The sequence below is a fragment of the Rhynchophorus ferrugineus genome, unplaced genomic scaffold (assembly GCF_030347505.1).
Source record: "Rhynchophorus ferrugineus isolate W39M unplaced genomic scaffold, kcgeb_rfMv2 rfM1, whole genome shotgun sequence".
NCBI classification, from domain to species: Eukaryota; Metazoa; Arthropoda; class Insecta; order Coleoptera; family Curculionidae; genus Rhynchophorus; species Rhynchophorus ferrugineus.
This window is the reverse complement of record NW_027472580.1, coordinates 21,039,028-21,057,655: the sequence shown is the minus strand read 5'-3', so window position 1 is coordinate 21,057,655 and position 18,628 is coordinate 21,039,028. Positions and strand designations below refer to the sequence as shown.

Below are 18,628 nucleotides of genomic sequence, written 5' to 3'. Positions count from 1 at the left end.
CGTGAGACATTTCATAATATATAGTTAGAGAAATTATGTTGAAAATAAATGACTTAGTCAGTTGAACAAATCTCTTTAATACGAATTCCAACGTCTAAAGAAGTTTTTATATTCAACGATGGCTGGGAATCAACTGTTTTATATCACGCTATGTAAATGTGCACTATGTGCCTGTATTTCTATGATAACTAGATTTAAAAAATCCCAAATCCAGAAAAGACATAGCATTGCAAAAGTTGCATGGTTGAGTAGCAGATCCAAATGATAAATTTTATGATCTTAGTTTACCCAAAAAATCATCTTTACTGACGAAACACATTTTTGAATGGTTATGCTGACATGGTTGCCATATGTGGCCTGCGACATGAAATTAATCAGGCGACAGTGCAGCCACAAAAAGTTACTGTTTGGTGCAAATTTTGTGCTAGCAGTGTCATTGGTTGATACTCTCTTCGGCGATTAGCGACGAGGACATATGGACATGGATAACACTAAGTAACCCAAAATATTTGACAATTAGATCCACCAATACAAAACTGGCAGAAAACCTACATACTCCAAAGGATAATCAAAAAAAAAACTGCAAGAAATACTATATTATTGTAATATTACAATGGAATTGTTCATATAATGTTAAATCTAATTTATCCAGATTCATTCATATAATTAAACAAAGTGATACACCAAAAAAATAATCATTTATGTCTGTATTTAATTTTATATTTATTTATAAAGAAAAAAGTGCACATCACAATTTCATTTTCAAATATATTTTTTTTCCTACATACACTTTATAATTAATAACTGATGTGTGCAAGAACATTTATATATCAAGCCTCCAATAATCTACTGAAAACAGCTCTCACTATACCAATAAGTAAAATATACATACATATAAACCTATTACACTTTATAAATTGTTTATAATTTACTATACCATTTACATATCGGTTTTTGAAAATATATTACACTGTACAATATTTAGTATAAAATCAATCTGGTAGAAGGCTATTTAAGTCGTTTCGTTGAGCAAAAAATATAAACATTTGCTTTTTTAAAGAAATAATGCCTTTTTGGTTCTTAATTAAACGTCTGAACTTGGAGGCGTGGTATTACTAAGTGGAATTTTTTCAACATCTTTGTTTACACCAAAAAGTATTTCACTTCCTTCTGGAATAAATGAGGTCGCATTAAAATAATTAGATGATTGGAAGAATGCTGTTGGCTGTGCTATGCCATCGTTTTCGATCATAGTTCGATTGAATTGATTAGAATTAGCAACTACAGACATCCCATCGGTTTCCGATACAGTAATTTCTTCCTCCGTTTGCTTTGAGATAGTCGTCGCAGCTGTATTTTGATTAATTGGCTCTTCTTTTACCAGGCTTGGTATTTTATCATCCCTAACAATATAATTTTTTAGAATGAATGAAAGAGATACAAAATCATTATTTAAGTCTTCTACTTTACCTATTGCTACCATGCGCATTGTAAGGATTACCCATATAATCGGCATATAAAGAGAGGGGTTGTACTTCAGTGGTAGTGGTACTAGGAATAACGGTTGGAGTATTATACAAAATCGGAAAAGTATGCTGGTCAGCTTCTACCGAAACTAAAAATAACACACGTAATATAAGTAAAATATTATAAATTAACTACTATGGGTTACCTTGAGAAGGAGAACTAACTACATTTGTCAGTAAATTAGGCATATAAGGTAAGCCTGGCTGTAATGTCGGTTGCATAACAAAGGTTTGATTGCCTGTAGATGAGACAATCGTTGAAGTTTCAGTTACATGATTACTACCAATGGGAGTCGAAATCATCTTAAAAACAAAATTATATCTTTAGCATTCATTACATAAAAAATGTCATGTGGAATTAAAACAAAATATGCTTACTTGTCCCAAATGGGCAAATAAATGAGAAGAAACTTGTTGCTGAGATATAGGAGGCTGCAATATTATGCTCGATCTCGTTAAATTCTCGATGTTATGTTGAATAGGATTTACAGTCTTTGGTACACCTTGAACAGGTTCCTAAGAAAAAGTATCACAAAATATATTTGGTGAAATTTTAATTGGTATCCAATAAAATACCTTTTCGATATGAGTAATTTCATCATCGCTTTCTTTAAATAGTTCATGTTTTAAATTAGGCAGGAATTTTCCAATTTTGTCCCAAGTAACAAGCCATAATTGATTCTAAATAACAGAATTACAAAAATACATAGAATACAAAAAGAATATATAAACAAAGCAAATTCATACCTTTCCGTCTGGCCCGTCGAATACTTTTGCTGAATTCATAACGAGAAGCATATTTTTAAGTAGTTCTGGGATAGCTTCATAAAGGATATCACTTTTATCTGCATGCATATACTTTTCCATAAAATCTAGTATATTAGACCATAGATTTGCAAAAGTTGGCAACGATAGTAGTGGTGTAAGGTGATGTAAAAAGACCTAAATATAGGTTATTTATTATTGTATATTTGAGAATAAAACCAAAGTACTTGCTTTTGACAAAACCGTTGCCGCCCTGTTTCTAAATTCAGCCATCGCCACTGGCTCCTTAGGATTAATGGGTTGCAGAAGATAGTTTAGGAGTGGAAATAGGACCCTATGGAAACATTGTTCCCACTCAGGTCCAGTGAGAGTTTGAAGATCGTGAACCAATAGGGCTCTTTGTAAAAATGCTATGGCGCTGATCCTCACCTAGAAAATATAAAAATGATTAACATTAAAACAATAAAAACAATGTAGATGTTATATTGCCTGTTCTCGACGATCACAACACATTCTAGCAATGCCTTGCAATAATGGACACCAACCCTGTGTCCAAAGAGAAGTTTCTTGAGCAATCTCCCCACCTTCCTCTGCCCACCATTTAAAGATTTGAGCCGTTCTAGTATGAAGAGTGTGCATCAAATCCAGTAACTTTAAAAATAAAATATAATATTTAAACAAAGAATAACACTGATTTGTTACAACTTATGTTTAATGGCTTATTTATCTTACCAAATGATGGTAACCGCCAAGGCAATCGTTATCACTACTATTATCTTCATCAGGACTACTTGTTGGACTTTTGGATTTGGCATTTTCTGGATTTCTTCGGCTCGAATTCTTTCGGCGCAGTCTCGACTCTCTTGAATCATTAATCCGCTTACTAGCGATTGTCTTTCTTACGCCCTTTTTGGCTGCAAACGATTACAGTTAAAACAAATTGTTATAGCGTGCGATTATTAAAGTTACATTCTTGTAAACTGGCTTCCACGAATGTTCTTATACAGTGAACACAAATATCAAAATTGTATGGAGTAATATGCGCTACATCTCTGACTAGAAAAGCTAAACTTTCACAGCACTTTATCAAACTTATCGGATTATAAGGTCCTAAAAACATTATACTTTCAAAAATGATAGCTACTTAAATAATTTTAATAACAAATAGAATAAAAATATATTTACCTAAGCTTCTTTCCAAAGCTATTCCATACTGAGTAGGTGGCACAGTACGACCAACTACTGGTTGTATTTCACCTTCATTGCCAACCTAAAAAAAGAAAGCAAATACACTATATATAAACATAAAATGTATACTATTCTTACAAGAATCCATCCACCCGCATTTGGGGTTCCTATGGGAGAATTAGGCACTATAAACGGACTGGGTGCCCTTTCGGTATTTTTTGGACTTTTGGCTAATTCTGTATCTGAAGTATAACCCCGATCTGAGATAACACTTTCATCATCACTATTTATTTGGTTTTCACCTTCTGATTTCGTACCTGGATTGTAGAACAAAAATAATTAGAAATTTAAGAAAACAACTTAATATACCTGGATCAATATGATGAGCACCATCGTCAGCAATTGGTTTAGGAGGTTGCGCTCCTGCACCCACACATTCTAGCAATGTAAATATTATGGTCCAGTCAGTGCTAGTGTGAATGTTTTGTGCAGAAGTCTTCAGCAATTCATATAAACCAAAAGAAATTTGTGTAGATATTCTACATAAAGTAGCGCTTTTCAATAGAAGTAGCATTCTTAGAGACTGTATGACTATTGGACACATTTCCTCATTTCTCATTAGTCTGATTGCTATACGCAACAAACCAATAACCGAACGTTCTAACAAAAATTGATAATCGAATAGTGACGCATTCATGACGAGAGTATAAATATGATCCCTAACTGGCTGCCAAACAGTCATTACGCGATCCCTGAAGACACAAAATCTATTTATCCAATATAAAATTATATCTACTGAACATACCTATTTTGAATGACAATTTTAAACAGCAATTCCATGAAAAACACTGTGATGCTCTCATTATATGTATAACCTAACGATTTTTGTACATCAGGGCCTCTGGATAAGTCAATTAAAGCTTTCACTAATTCCAATAAGGACTGCTCATGCAAAAATTTGGAATCAGTAATAATTTGATCTAAAACATATTCAATTATTTAATATAAAAATATGCTGTATCACAAAGAAAATTAATTATCCCGAAAGTTGATATACGAGATTAATCCATTTACCTAGATTGCAGTCTTTTAGGCATTCTTTTGCAATTTCAATATACTGTTGTTCTTCTGGGGACGGTATTTTAGATAAATTTTCGGCTGACACCATATATGAATACAATGAACTTAATAAACCTGTAAATTTGTCAAGACCAATTTTTTTAAAACGTTACATATTGCTAATGTATTAATCTTACCAGTGTCCTGTTTTTGTAAATTTTCCGTTTCCTTATAAGATAATATAATTCTTCCACTCTGATCGATAAAGTCTTCTGCTTCAACAAATCCTTTAGGCAGTAAATTGTTACTAAAAGGAAAAACTTGCCAATACAAGTATATCATGAATTGAAAAACGAATACCTGTATAAAGATTGAATCAAATCAAATATATGTTTCCAGCTTTCCCTGATGTTATCTCCATGAAGATGGGCTAGTGAAAATACAGTCTTGAGAGCAAGCTGAGCCTTCTGGTCAGCACCAAAGGATATCTATATCGAAAAAATCTCATTTAAATTGCTGAATTTTATTTCTTTTTTAATTTTGTTATAGCAATATCAATATCTCTTAAAAAAAGATCTAACTAACATGTTACCAACATAGAGATCATTTCATAAAGCTACAAAGTTACTTAGTGTGAGTGACTAAGATTATTATTCTTTGTCAAATTTTATATTCTTATTCTATCAAAATCAAGTTGTGGTAAGAAGCTAAAATCGACCAACAGCAGAAATGATTAAGGCCGATGGAGAAACATTATTTCAACGGCTTCACGTTCTGATTACGCAGATTTGGCGAAATTCCGGATTATTTCAGCATTAAAAAAAGGTCGTAATGAAACATTTTAAAAACTATCGAGGAATAAGTCTCCTATCAATTGTCGGAAAAGTGTTATAAAAATTATAGGAATAATACTTCGAAGAAGAAATCCCGAAGCAACAGGATTTGGAAACAGAATTTGGACTAAATCGTGATTGTGTAGATACTACTGTACTTTATCATACGCTGCCAGTACTACTACACTAGCAGCTTTCGAAGCTGAATATGTTTTAAAAAGATTAGACTTTTTCAAGCATCTTAATGGTCCCATAGCAGAATGATTTATTATTCATTGGAGATCTAAGCTGGTATTCACCAAGGAGTCGTCTCTACTACTTGTCAACATGATAGTAACCCCGGATCGTCTTACAAACGCGGCAATCAATGCACAGTTAGAGAATAAAATCAGAGAGGTCGATTATAATAGTTTGAACTTGTCAGTCAAATGAAAGGTGAATGAATTCCTTCCAGACCTCTGTGATGAAATCAATCTTCTGGATGAAAGATACAGCGAGTGCTCCAAAAATACATGGATCAAGATCATTGAAAGCTATCTAAAAAATAGAGACTAATATTGTTTGACGCCAGAACGGCTGAGGTCGATCGCCAACAATAGCAATATTTGCTGAAGAATATTAGAACTCTAAAAGCACCAACAGCATATTGATCGAGAAGTAGACTGGTTATGGATCAAGACATAGGATTTTTCTTTAAGGTTTGGCTTTTTCACCTTTGGCTTAAAAGGTGTATCTTGTACAAGAACAGGCTTAAGTTCTGAATTGACTGCCTACTTTGCCTTGGGTTCTACTTTTACGGTCAATGGCAACGTCTCTGTCGATTCTGAAGTTTATTATATAAGGGCATTGGCTGATTTTTTACTGAATTTGTTGTTTCCAATTCGGCCACTAAATGGAGAGTCGATATTTTGATGTATATATTAACATCCAAACTGATAAAGTTTTACACACATACTACTGAAACATGTAGCAACAAGTTAAACACCGCCGAAATTAACACGTCGTTCCAGGCCAATTGGAACCAATGGCCAATTGGCCGACACAATTGGAAAATTCTATTTTCCAATTGTGTCGGAACTAATTTCGAGTAAAAAACTGGATCTATTCAGAACTTATACTCAAACAAAATATATTGTAGTATGAAATGATAATACAGTAAATGAAAATTATGTCTTTTAGCATACTTACTGTGATATTGTGTTGGCGCTTCTGATTGAAAAATATTGTAAATTTACAAAGGGACAATATAAGTGTATCCAAGTTTTCTGTCATGCCGAATTGCGCTGCTACTGTCGAACATTTTTCAAATCCCATTATTATATGTTTAAATATGGATGACTCCTCGGATTTCTCATAAACGCCACATAATGCGGCCACTACTGGTCCATATATCAATTTAAATAGTTCAGAATCATATGTTCCTATAAACACGATATTTACAAATTAATTCTAGATAGCTCAAGCAACTTACCCTGAGGAATATGCATATATAAGCCTTCCTTTGAAGCTCCTTTTCTCAACAATACCTTCCACAAATAATTTTCTCTTACTAATCCTGTCTGTTCCGCTGGCATTACAATTTCATCATTTCTGTAAAGAGAGTTAATGGAGAAACAATTAAAAAATTATTGAACTATTTTAAAATCATAAAAACTAATAAAATTAATTATAAAACTAAACTGAAAACTAAATTAACTAAAATAGAATTATAAAATATATTAACTATTATAAATATTGCCTGTTTGACAAGAGTGTGTACAAGTTTTTATTATTGATATGTCGTTACAACGGAACACGTTTAAAAATGAATAAGTACGAGAGAGTAGGAGCTGGAAACATAGAAGAAAGGCGTACATCGTCATGAATACTCTGTCTATGTTAAGAAATTCAGAAGTTCTTGGATGGCCTAAGAAGCGGCTACAAAATACATGAAGAAGTCAAAAGTTGATAAGGGCATAAACATCACTATAATAAAAAATATGCGTAAAATAATGAAAAAGGAGGTCAACATTTGAGAGCATTTTTGGCTTGACAAAACATGTTGCGTAATGTGATAAAATGAAACAACTATTATTCGAAAATCGCTATAAAAAATGCTGAAGAAAGTTTGAGCTGCAACTGGGACAACGGATTCTTTTTAGGCGAAGCATCTTTTTGATAATGTTCTTTTGACACTGATACATGGTACTGATCGTCAAACATTCTGTAAAGGTGCACAGGAATTTGACACTTTGCACATATTTAAAGATAATTTAAAAACTAAAGTCTTTATTTCAATCTACCCTGATGAAACGTCACAGACTGGATATGTTATTAATTATACATCACATACATACATGTGTAATTTTTCTGTCAGACCGTTCTGATTAATATTTATAATACTTGCAAAAATCAACTAGAATAATTTTCACTCTAATAACGTGAAAACACAACTTACTTAATGGTTGTGTATATTTCATCCAACATTTGCTCGTCAAAATCATTGCCACCATTAACGCCTTTTAAATTCTTTTTGAACGCAACGTCTGACATTGGAATGGTCTGTTTTTTCGCATTTTCGTTATGTTGATCCACATTAAGCATTATAACAGCATAAGCTAATGTAAACGCTGAATCTACATCGGCGAATGGTTCCCCATTACTTTTCTGTAATTAATTAATTTTCTGTATTTTCTGTATATTAAGTGTTGAGCTTTACGGTTTAAAGGAAATTATACTCACATGCCAATGCTCGGCAAAATGCTCCAAAATTAATGATATTGTTGGGGCCTCCCCTGGTAATCTGAATGTTTCTAAAAAACTACGTAGGGCCTCGTCTATTCGTACTCCAGTGAAATCAAATGTTTTTACAAATGCTTCTAATATATTTAAGTTACTCCTATTACTAATATATTCTCCTATAAATATAAAAAACAATAACCAACGTAGATCAAAAATTAAATATAAGTAAAATTACCTATCATTTTCTTATCCAATGCCGGGTTTTCCTTTAAAAATAATGCTACCTCATAAACATCTAAGTCACTTTTCAGAACACCATGTTCTTGAAAAAATTGTATGCCTTTCTTCGGCTTTGAATTGAAATACTCAGTACCTTGTGGCAACCACTACAATGGAAATCAGTCTAAATTATATTATATAAGTTAAACCATTATAACAACCTTTTTGATATTTTTCTTTACTAATAAATCTGATAATGCTGGTATGTTTTCACAGAATTTTATTCTATTAGTTTTTCCTAAAATATTACTAATGCTTTCTATGACTCCATCACTTTCTTTTGTTGACTGATTGTTGCTAGTGGAATCTTGTAAAACTTTGTTTCCTAAACAGTGATTTTCTATGCCTAAAACATAATAAACTTCCTATTTATTATTAAATTGTTGATATCACTGTAAATACCTTCTATAACTGTAAGAAGTGCATCCAAAGACAATAGGTGAGTATGCCAAACACCAACAGAAGCAGAATAAGCATTTTTTGCTAATAATTTAGTAAGATCTTCATAGAGATTTGTACAGTACATGTCACAATCATAATTTAAATACAGCTCATTAACAAATCCAGGAATTCTCCAGAGTTGTAAAATATTATCTAATGCGATTTCTTTATGCTCATATGTAACCTGAAAATAGTTAAAACATTTTGAGTTTAATAGAACAGTATATAATAATCAAATTACTATTGATATATTTACCTTTTGACTATCATTAATAATTATATCGATGAGTCTAGTTAAATACTTCTCCATTTGAAATTTTAAATGTGTTCTTAAAGACTCAAACATCAAGAATGAAACTTGTAAATCAGCTGCAAATATCGAAATCCTTTCTGAATTTAAAAGCTTTAACAAACATAGATTACATTATGCTTTGTTTAAATTGTATCTAAATATAGGGAACTCACAGAAAATAAATTTCTACATAAATCATCTCGAACTAATGACAGAAGGGCAGGGTGTTTGCCAATACTATCTGCCCCCACTTCAAAAGCCACAGTTAATAAAGTTAAACCCAAATGGATCATTACTTCAGTGTTCATTTTGTCATTTGGATTGCATAAGCTTATTAAAAACCTACATAAACATATAACAAAAAGCAAAAAATATATTTTAAACAGAGAATAATCAATTACCTAAATAATTCTCTAACACATGCAAGTCCATAAGGAACTAAAACAAGCTCATCTTGCGTTTGAGGAGTGAATCTTATACCCCTTTGATTGACATATTCTTTATTTTCATCATTTGGTGATACTATGTTTTCAGAATGAGATGTTAAGGATGTAACAATAGCTGGTTTTTCTCCAGTTTCAGCATTGACAGGATCACAATCTAAATTACTTTTATTGGACTAAAAAAAAAAATGTATAATGGAATTTTGTATCACATAAAAATTACCTCTACTGATTCACTACTATTGCTATGATTAGATGAGTCGGCATTTAAATTTTCAATATTGTTATCTTGAACATAATCTGAAGAAGTATTCTCTTCACGGACTAATTGATTTTGAACATCTACAACATTACTGGATTGTTCTGATAAAACAGAATGATTATGGTCACTAGAGACTGATTTATTTGTTGTATCTTCTGATAAACCTATAAGAAAATAAACATAAAAATATGACCATGATTTTTTACATGAAAAATTAACCTTTTTCCTCAGAATTACTTTTTTTTCTAAATGAATGTCTACCCTTCTTTTTCAATTTTGTCTGCTCCATAGCAGTACCAGCTCTCATTTTTAAATGCTTGACACCCAAAGATCTGGTGTCATCTGAAAATTGGGGTAATCTCATAAATACTAACTGAACCATATCCTTTAAATAGTATTCCGCTGTTTTCTTTAACAATTCTAAAAATTATTTATAGTACTAACTTTATAACAAAGCCTTTCTATATACTTTACCATGAATACGTGTTTCAAAACATATTCTAAAGCAACTTAGCATTATTTCACATAAACTTTCATTTGTAAGCATAGCTCCTTCTGGTGTTAACGTTAATGTTCTTAATACTTGCAATATTCTCATTAACACCACACCATCTGAAGAGAGATCTGTACCAACAAAACGTGCATGAGTAACAGCATCTGCTATGTTATGTACAGTTTGTGGAACAGAGGAATGTGTTGGATCTACAAGAAAATGTAAATGAAATTACAATCAAAACACTTCATTTAAAAATGACCTATTAATCCATATGACAGAAATTTATTTACTGCTGCTAATGCCAAACTAGTAACAGGTCCAGTAGTTTCTTCACTGCGAATGACATCTAAAAATGGACTTAAAAATACATCAGGTTCTATGAGCCTTAGGTCATCGATTTTAATAAGTATATCTTTTAATTCTTGAAAATTCTTCATTAATAAGTCTGCTTCTTCATCCTGATATGAATGAGATGACCATCTAGCCCCTTAAATAATGAAAATTTTTGTAATAAAGCAATTTAGTTACATGTCTTCTAAGAAAAATATTTCAGGAAGTCTTAACATATTTTCCTTACAAGAGACAATCTATGTCCCCATTTATAATTACCTCTTTTTAAAGCGGCCATAAGAATGGTCATTTCGCCCTTAACGACGAATATGCCATTGCCTGGTAAAGCCATAGCTACTTTAAAAATTTGATTAGATACTTTAGAAAATGTTTACATTTTAACACGTCAACCAATAGGTGAAATTCCAACACATCTGAAGTTTGACAGATCACATATTATATCTAGTTTCCAAGAAGTCATTCCTATAATAAGATATAGATGGCACTTACGGTTAGGTAAACTATATTTATCTTCTTTTGGCGTTTGACACTTGACATGCATTTGACCTTTTAAAGTAGAACAGAAGATTTGTGTATCAGCTGATAGTCAATCAAATACCAAGTTTCGAATGTTTATAGTTAAATTTATTACTTAATTTATAGTCACCATGAATTCTGATGATTATTTATATTTATTTTTTCTAACTTTCTCAATAGGTTTTGGATTTTACTATCGAAAATTAAAAGATCCCCGTTTAAAAATGAAATTAGGTGCTATGATAGGTTTGTTAATAATTTTGGCGGTATCAAAATTACACATAATACATACATTAATTACTATATTTGTGAATTCCTTTATTATACTACATATAAATAAAAGGTAAAATAAATCATTTTATTTTCAAATTAAGTATTTTCTATTTTGTAGTTATTGCCATATAATGTCTTTTATTTTTTCATTTTTGTATTTGATCTTTTTCCGAATGACTATTTATTTTGGATTACCATACCCACCAAATCATACAAATTTAATTCAAATGATACTGACTTTGAAGTTGGTAGGTAAGATATTTTAGAATATTTTATAGAATTTATCTTACTGGTTATATTAATAGGTCTAGCATTTGAAGTAAATACTGAATATATCAATAAAAAAACATGTGGCATTAAAAGACATGATGAATCTCAGAAAAATGAAGTACATGAATTGAATCTGAAACATTGGGATATATTTTGTTATTCAATTCATTATATTGGTGTATTAACAGGTTAATTGTTTTCAAGGTTTATTCATAGTTTGTAACTAAAATTATTTGTTGAAGGACCATATTTCAAATATAAAACTTATTATGACCATTTATATAAAACATTTAATCAAAATGATAATTATACACAGGAAATAAAAAGAAAATTTATACCATACCTTCCAATATTTGCAGCTGTTTATTTGTTAACTGATTATTTTTGGCCACTATCTGTAAGTATTAAAAAAGATATATATAATAATAAGTTAAACTTCATATTGATATTATAGTATTTAACAACAGTTGAATTTGACCAAAGGTCATTTTTATATAGATATTGGTATATTTGGCCCACATTTTTAAACTTTAGAATGAGAATCTACATTGGTTTAATATTATCTGAATGTGTTTGTATAATGGGAGGCTTAGGAGTATACCCTAAGTTTTGTAAAAATGAACCTGGACATGGACCTACAGAAAAATATACTAAACTTGATGAAATTTGGTAATTTTTGTAGTATCTTTAAGTATTTTATCTAAAAAATATTTTAATATTAGTAAGGATGATAATTTACTAAAAAAAACTGAGTATGACTACGAGACTGTACATAATATTAACACCTATGCAACTGAATTTTACCCCACACTAAGAGAGGGAATGAGGAATTGGAATATGACTGTTCAGTATTGGTTAGCAACATGCATTTATAAAAGGTAAGGTAGTTTTTAATTTAAAGGTCGGTATGATATAACAACTCTTTAGATACCCGAGTAAGAAATATAGAACATTTGCAACAATGTTTGTATCAGGAATGTGGCATGGAGTGTATTCTGGATATTATATATCAGTTGGAATGATACCATTTGGACTTATTGTTGAAGATGTATGGGCTAAAATCTTGCTGAAGAACAATTTCCTTCTGGTATCTCTGTTATTTATTGCTATACATTTTATATTTTCATATACATATTTTTAGCCAAAGAATATAGGGTATCTAATAATGCTATTTTTGAAAATGCAGTTCTTCTCCTATGCTGCACTGGCATTTAGTTTACTACAAGTGAACAAAATCATACATTATTACAATTCAGTATATCACTGGATGATATTTTTCCAAATAGGCTTGTATTTAATTGGTGTAATACTGATAAAGTATAAGAAATCTTATTAAATTTATTTATTAAAATATCTTTGTGATAATCAAAAAAAGAAATATATATATATATATATATATATATATATATATATATATATATATATATATATATATATATATATATATATATATGATAAAGTGTAACAGTAACAAGAAAAATAAGAGTAGCAGTGAAAACAGAATCGTGGTAAATTTGTAATTTAAATCAAAATTCCAATAAAATATAATACATGTGATGATGTCGTTTTTATTTTTGGCCTCAAAGTATTAAACTCACTTAAGAAAGTGTTCTACTAAGTTTAATTTGCATACATACAAGTTGATAAATAATTTATTACGCTTTAATATAAAAGTGTTACATTATATATCATGGGGGTACAACTTTGGTTCCGCCATTTTTTAATCTAAAATGCCTGTTTTTATTTGAAATAACTTATTCTATTTTACTGTATATATTTTATGTTTATTAAATAATTGTCACGAGCTAACACTTTCTGCGGTAGTTTTGATAGCGTATATATCTATTAAAAAAACGGTTATTTAATTGATACCATCTTTTATTCTGCAATAGACCGAAAGCGCTGGTAATTTAGGTTCTGTGTCTGATAAGAGGAAACATGGATATAGTATTTGCTGTATGCACATAGTAATCTACATGGTCTTCGGTGATGATCTCGTTAAGGATTCATCGTTATCAGTTTTCGTTAAGAATAATTTCGGCTTCTTTTTGTTTTTCAAGGTAGTCAATGAAAATTATTCCACGCGCATCCCAAAATACAGACGCCATAACCTTGCCAGCCGACTGTTGCGTTTTCCCACGCTTTGGAGCGGGTTTATCGTGTGCAGTCCACTCGGATGATTATCGATTGGACTTCAGAGTGAAATGATGGAGCCAGGTTTCATCCATTGTCACATATCGACGCAAAAACTTGAGTTTATTACGCTTGATCATCTTCAAACACTGCTCCGAATTATCAACTCGTCGTTGTTTTTGGTCGAAAGTGAGCTCGCGGGGAATCCACTTTGCACAGGACTTTCTCATACCCAAAATAATCGTGAATGATGTGATGTACACGTTCAGTTGATATTTTTGATGTTGATATTTAGAGTGTCTGCTATTTCATTCAATTTCAATTTACGGTCATTAAAAACCTTTTTGTGGATTTTTTAAATGTTTTCGTCAGTAACAACCTATTTTGGGCGTCCACTGCGTTCACTGTCTTCGATGCTCATTTCACCACGTATAAACTTAGCATACCAATACTTGGTTGATTTTCCTGATGCAGTGTCCGGAAACTCGGCATCAAGCCAAGTTTTGTACAAGTATACAAGTTTATCAACACGCGAAATTCCTTTTTATCCATTTTTTCACAATAACAAAAGTTGCTTCACTCAAAATACTATAATAAATACAAAATATAATAAATACAAAATATAATTCACAAATTAATAATCCGACAGCTGTCAAATTTATACACGCATCCTTTGAGGGTTAGGGCTAACTAAAAAGCATATGAATTTAATTCTAGTAGTGCCATCTGTGTGTGAGGCCGGGAACTTTTCAATTGACCTGTTATGTGCCATTGTTCTTAGTGGTTATTAAGTATAAAAAAAGTATAAAAAATAAGTGTAAGCACGTACATTTAATGAGAATATGGAATGGGCATTGACACTGTTGTACACATTGGTGGTGTGAAAAAAGCAAATGCAAAGGAAATACATCAGTAATATGTGAATGTACAAAATTTAGTATACCAGATGTACCAAAAGTTGTTACCGGTTTTTTTCAGAAAAAACTGCATAATTTTCAAGAAAATCAAATATAAATATTCATTCAAAGTATTGGCCATTTGATTCTATGTATCTTGCCCATATTTCAGGCAATTTATAATTTATAACTGTTTGTCCTTTGAGAGAACCATTCGTCAAGCCGTTTTAGTGCCGCTCTGCAAGCTCGTATCCCATTGCTACGAAAAGTTGATAGTCGGACGGTATAAAATTTGGAGAGTACAGCGAGTGCGATAATATGTCCCATCCAAGTGCTTTCTACTGGTTTTGCTTTATGAAATGGCGCGTTATCGTGTACTATATCCTGTAATATACGTCGATATTGAAATATATTATATTTAACATAAAATTTATTTTGTTTATTTCAAGAAATCCCAAACCAAAAGTTCAATACTCTCATTTACTCAAAAATATCGTTATATCGAACAGAAAAATATCGGTATTGTTTCGCCATCCCTAGTCCAATCTTCTAATAAAATATTTTAAATCAGATAATTTTACCTCATTCAACTAATTACTTGATTGTCATCCTTTATTGAATGTAAGAGACTTATTTGTGATTTACAAATTATAAATATATTATAATACAGATTATTGTTATAAATTAAGTTCTAATACCACTAGATAAATGTTTTGAATGAAATTTTGTAAGCACTATAATTTATCAATTCTCCATTTATTGCTCCTTTCGTTACTTTTTTTAAATTAATCTCCTAGAACGTCAACAATCTGCCCGTGGGCAATAAGTACTATTATATGATTTCAGTTATATAATATAACCATCCTGACATATAGAAGATCACTTCAGTAAACGATCTGCTGTACAACTTATAATCTAAATCTTATTCTAGATACTATTCTAACTTATTTTAAAGTTTATCCTAACTTATTCTAAAAACTATTCTAGCTTATTTTAGAGATTATTAAATCTCACTCTATGCGTCTATTAATTAGTTCGTATGGTAGGTTGCGTTTGAGCCTATGCACTGCACTGTCATCGCGCACATTTAATTGTTTGGTGAGTGCATTGGGATACACTAATGGTCTTTTAAAGTACTTCGTACTAACACTCCAAATCACACTCGTTATGGGTTCTAACGAGATATCGCAGTGAATCAGTTTGTTGGGCACGTAATATGGGGCATCGACGATGACTCGCAAAACTTTATTTAAAACCTCTGGAGGATATCTATGTTAGATTTGCTAGTAGTACCCCACAGTTCAATGCCATAGGTCCAAATGGGCCTAAGTATTGACTTATACAGCAAAACCTTCTTATCTAATGATAATATAGATTTATGCCCTATCAGTCAGTATATTTGGTTTAGTTTAACCCCAAGCTGTTGGCGTTTTGTCACTATATGTTGTTTCCATGTCAAACGTCGATCGAAATGCATTCTCAGATATTTAACGTTGTCTGCTTGCGAAAGTTCGTGATTGTTCAATTTTATTGAGGGACATGTTCTTCTACAATTCGATTTTGTTAAGATGAAGTTGGAGGTTTCTTGTTGCTGATATTGTATCTTCGTGTGATGATAAATCCGTTGTATCGTCAGCATATGTTGCAATAGTAGTGTTTCTTGAAGTTGTTAGGTCAGCTGTATACAATAGATATAACAATGGGCCAAGAACACTGCCCTGCAGAACACCCGAATATATTGGGTGTAGGTCAGCTTATTCGTCACCCTGTTTGACAATAAAATATCTGTCTGTGAGGTAAGATTTCAGCAGTTGAAAGTGCGTAAGGGGCAAAAGCTTTTTCAATTTAACATGCAGTCCAGTGTGCCACACCTTGTCGAAGGCCTGAGAAATATCGTGAAATGCAGGGGAGCAATATTTTTAATCATTTAAGTTTTTGTTAATTTGGTTGACTAATCTATGTATTTGTTCTATTGTTCCGTGTTTATTAAGGAGGTCAAATCAAATTGATGGCCTGGAATAATATTTCTCTCCTCTGCGATTATTTTGAGTCTCTAAATGTATAGTTTTTGGAATAGTTTAGAGATCACAGGTAACAGACATATAGGACGATAAGAGCAGACGTCTTCTGAGTTTTTTTTCGGTGTGATAATTGCGTGTTTTATTCAGGTTAAGGCTGCTCGGGCCGTATCAAGTGGCGGATTAATTATAAAATCGCTTCACGTGGGTCAAACATAACTGGCTCAATTACCAAAAGAAAGATGACGGGCGACGTGTGTCGCGGCAAACCGCGAGGAATTTAGACTAACCATATTCATCAATAATGTAACGCGGCTGATGAGTCGGATCCACTGACCTAAAGAGAAATCGAACCGTCAGCCGTCGGAATTTAATATTCGTCAGCAGGCGTCGCGAGAGTGTAACGCATTTTTAGCCCCCCTCCCCTAGACCCAGACCCCGGTCCGATTCGATGCCAATGATACTGGCCGATTTCCGGAATCACGACGAGAAGTGAAAAGTAAAACTCCGCCATTCGACACTCCGTCTATCTTCTCCGCTTTCGATTGGTAAATAAGCACTTTCTTCGGCCCTCGAAGAAACGTTTCACAAACGACATTACTAATTCAATTAGACGAACAGGTTTTTGTTCGTCAGATGAATTTAAAGGAGAGTTAAAGAAAATTATAAACAATATAAAAGAACATTTAATATAAAGCACCAATCAAGAAAACATTATTTAGAGATTTTAGATTTTTTTTGATGTTCAATTAAGGTCAATCGATATCTGCAGTAACAGTTTCATTATGTTTTACCTCGTAACACTCCACATCTTGCTGAGGGACTTCGTTGTTGACGCGGATCTCCTGAACTACCCCATGACTTTTTGAGCTTGGAATGATTATAATAGATGCTTTTCCTCGTCAGTCACAATATGCAACAGAAAATTATTTTTCTTGTCTGACTAGTTCTATGTGTTCATAAACTACAGAAAATTCTACCAAAACAACACACCGAACTATTAAAATCATACATTACAACCAGAATTTTTAGAGTCAAACAAGAAGAAGCTTACTCAACAATAAAAGAAGCTAAAGCAGGTGTACCACAAAGAAGTGTACTGGGACCAATGCTTTATTTACTTTACACTTGTGATATAGCACAAATGGAAAATATCACGATGGCTACATTTGCTGATGATACTGCGATTATAGCTGTCGGAGACAATAGTAAAGAAGCCTCACGAAAATTACAACCGGCAAGTGACAAAATAAATAATTGGACACAAGCTTGGAAAATAAGAATTAATGAAAGTAAATCTGTACATGCGCAGTTCACCTATAAACAGACCGTACAAACACCAATAACATTAAATAACACTATCATTCCATATAGCAACAACGCTAAATACCTCGGAATGAATCTCGATGCAAAACTTCGCTGGAAGGAACATATAAAGAAGAAAAGAAAAGAATTGGAATTGAAATATAGGAAAATGTACTGGCTAATTGGAAGAAAATCACAATTATCAGGACATAATAAATTGCTATTATATAAGCAAATATTGAAACCTATATGGACAAACGAAGTTCAATTATGGGGATGTTCTGCAAAGAGTAACATAAATAAAATACACATTTTTCAGAACAAAGTCCTGAGAGGTATTGTGGGTGCACCCAAATACTATAGGACTGATTACCTACATCGAGACCTTCAGATACCCACAGTCAGTCAAGAAATCAAGAGAATCAAGGGGGCATCAAGACTCCATTCTCATACAAATATTGAAATATTGCAACTTTTGGATACCACCAGAACAGGACACAGACTCAAAAGAATCAAACCATCTGATCTTGTGTAGTGTTGTGTAGTGAGGTGCATATTTTA

At 32.0% G+C, this 18,628-nt stretch overlaps 2 protein-coding genes across 4 annotated transcripts; one reads left to right on the top strand and one right to left on the bottom strand.

Moving 5' to 3' along the window:
* Positions 1 to 581: 581 nt before the first annotated feature.
* On the bottom strand, positions 582 to 11,126 carry garz (Sec7 domain-containing protein garz). Of its 3 annotated transcripts, none has more exons than XM_076418960.1 (32): positions 10,915 to 11,126; positions 10,565 to 10,792; positions 10,284 to 10,511; positions 10,029 to 10,229; positions 9,771 to 9,973; positions 9,506 to 9,723; positions 9,278 to 9,446; positions 9,069 to 9,215; positions 8,774 to 8,996; positions 8,533 to 8,717; positions 8,328 to 8,478; positions 8,093 to 8,268; positions 7,809 to 8,017; positions 6,843 to 6,961; positions 6,560 to 6,792; positions 4,899 to 5,026; positions 4,736 to 4,845; positions 4,554 to 4,673; positions 4,285 to 4,459; positions 3,849 to 4,231; positions 3,618 to 3,796; positions 3,477 to 3,561; positions 3,261 to 3,401; positions 3,024 to 3,205; positions 2,781 to 2,942; positions 2,523 to 2,720; positions 2,274 to 2,468; positions 2,103 to 2,207; positions 1,905 to 2,042; positions 1,673 to 1,829; positions 1,471 to 1,615; positions 582 to 1,403 (listed from the first exon to the last, which is right to left on the bottom strand). In XM_076418960.1, the coding sequence occupies exons 1-32, from the start codon at positions 10,985 to 10,987 to the stop codon at positions 1,085 to 1,087; spliced, it is 5,685 nt and encodes a 1,894-aa protein (XP_076275075.1). In that variant the 5' UTR covers positions 10,988 to 11,126; the 3' UTR covers positions 582 to 1,084. The 3 variants fall into 3 exon arrangements, with proteins under 3 accessions (XP_076275075.1, XP_076275076.1, XP_076275077.1); XM_076418961.1 differs by having other exon boundaries at positions 3,618 to 3,784; XM_076418962.1 differs by having other exon boundaries at positions 9,771 to 9,964; positions 10,016 to 10,229; positions 10,915 to 11,125.
* Positions 11,127 to 11,228: 102 nt separating this feature from the next.
* frj (membrane bound O-acyltransferase domain containing farjavit) lies at positions 11,229 to 13,272 on the top strand. The gene is made up of 8 exons (XM_076418969.1): positions 11,229 to 11,515; positions 11,564 to 11,697; positions 11,751 to 11,903; positions 11,958 to 12,112; positions 12,170 to 12,384; positions 12,438 to 12,593; positions 12,643 to 12,802; positions 12,857 to 13,272. Exons 1-8 carry the CDS (start codon positions 11,304 to 11,306, stop codon positions 13,049 to 13,051), a joined length of 1,380 nt encoding a protein of 459 aa, XP_076275084.1. The 5' UTR covers positions 11,229 to 11,303; the 3' UTR covers positions 13,052 to 13,272.
* The last annotated feature ends 5,356 nt before the right edge of the window (positions 13,273 to 18,628 follow it).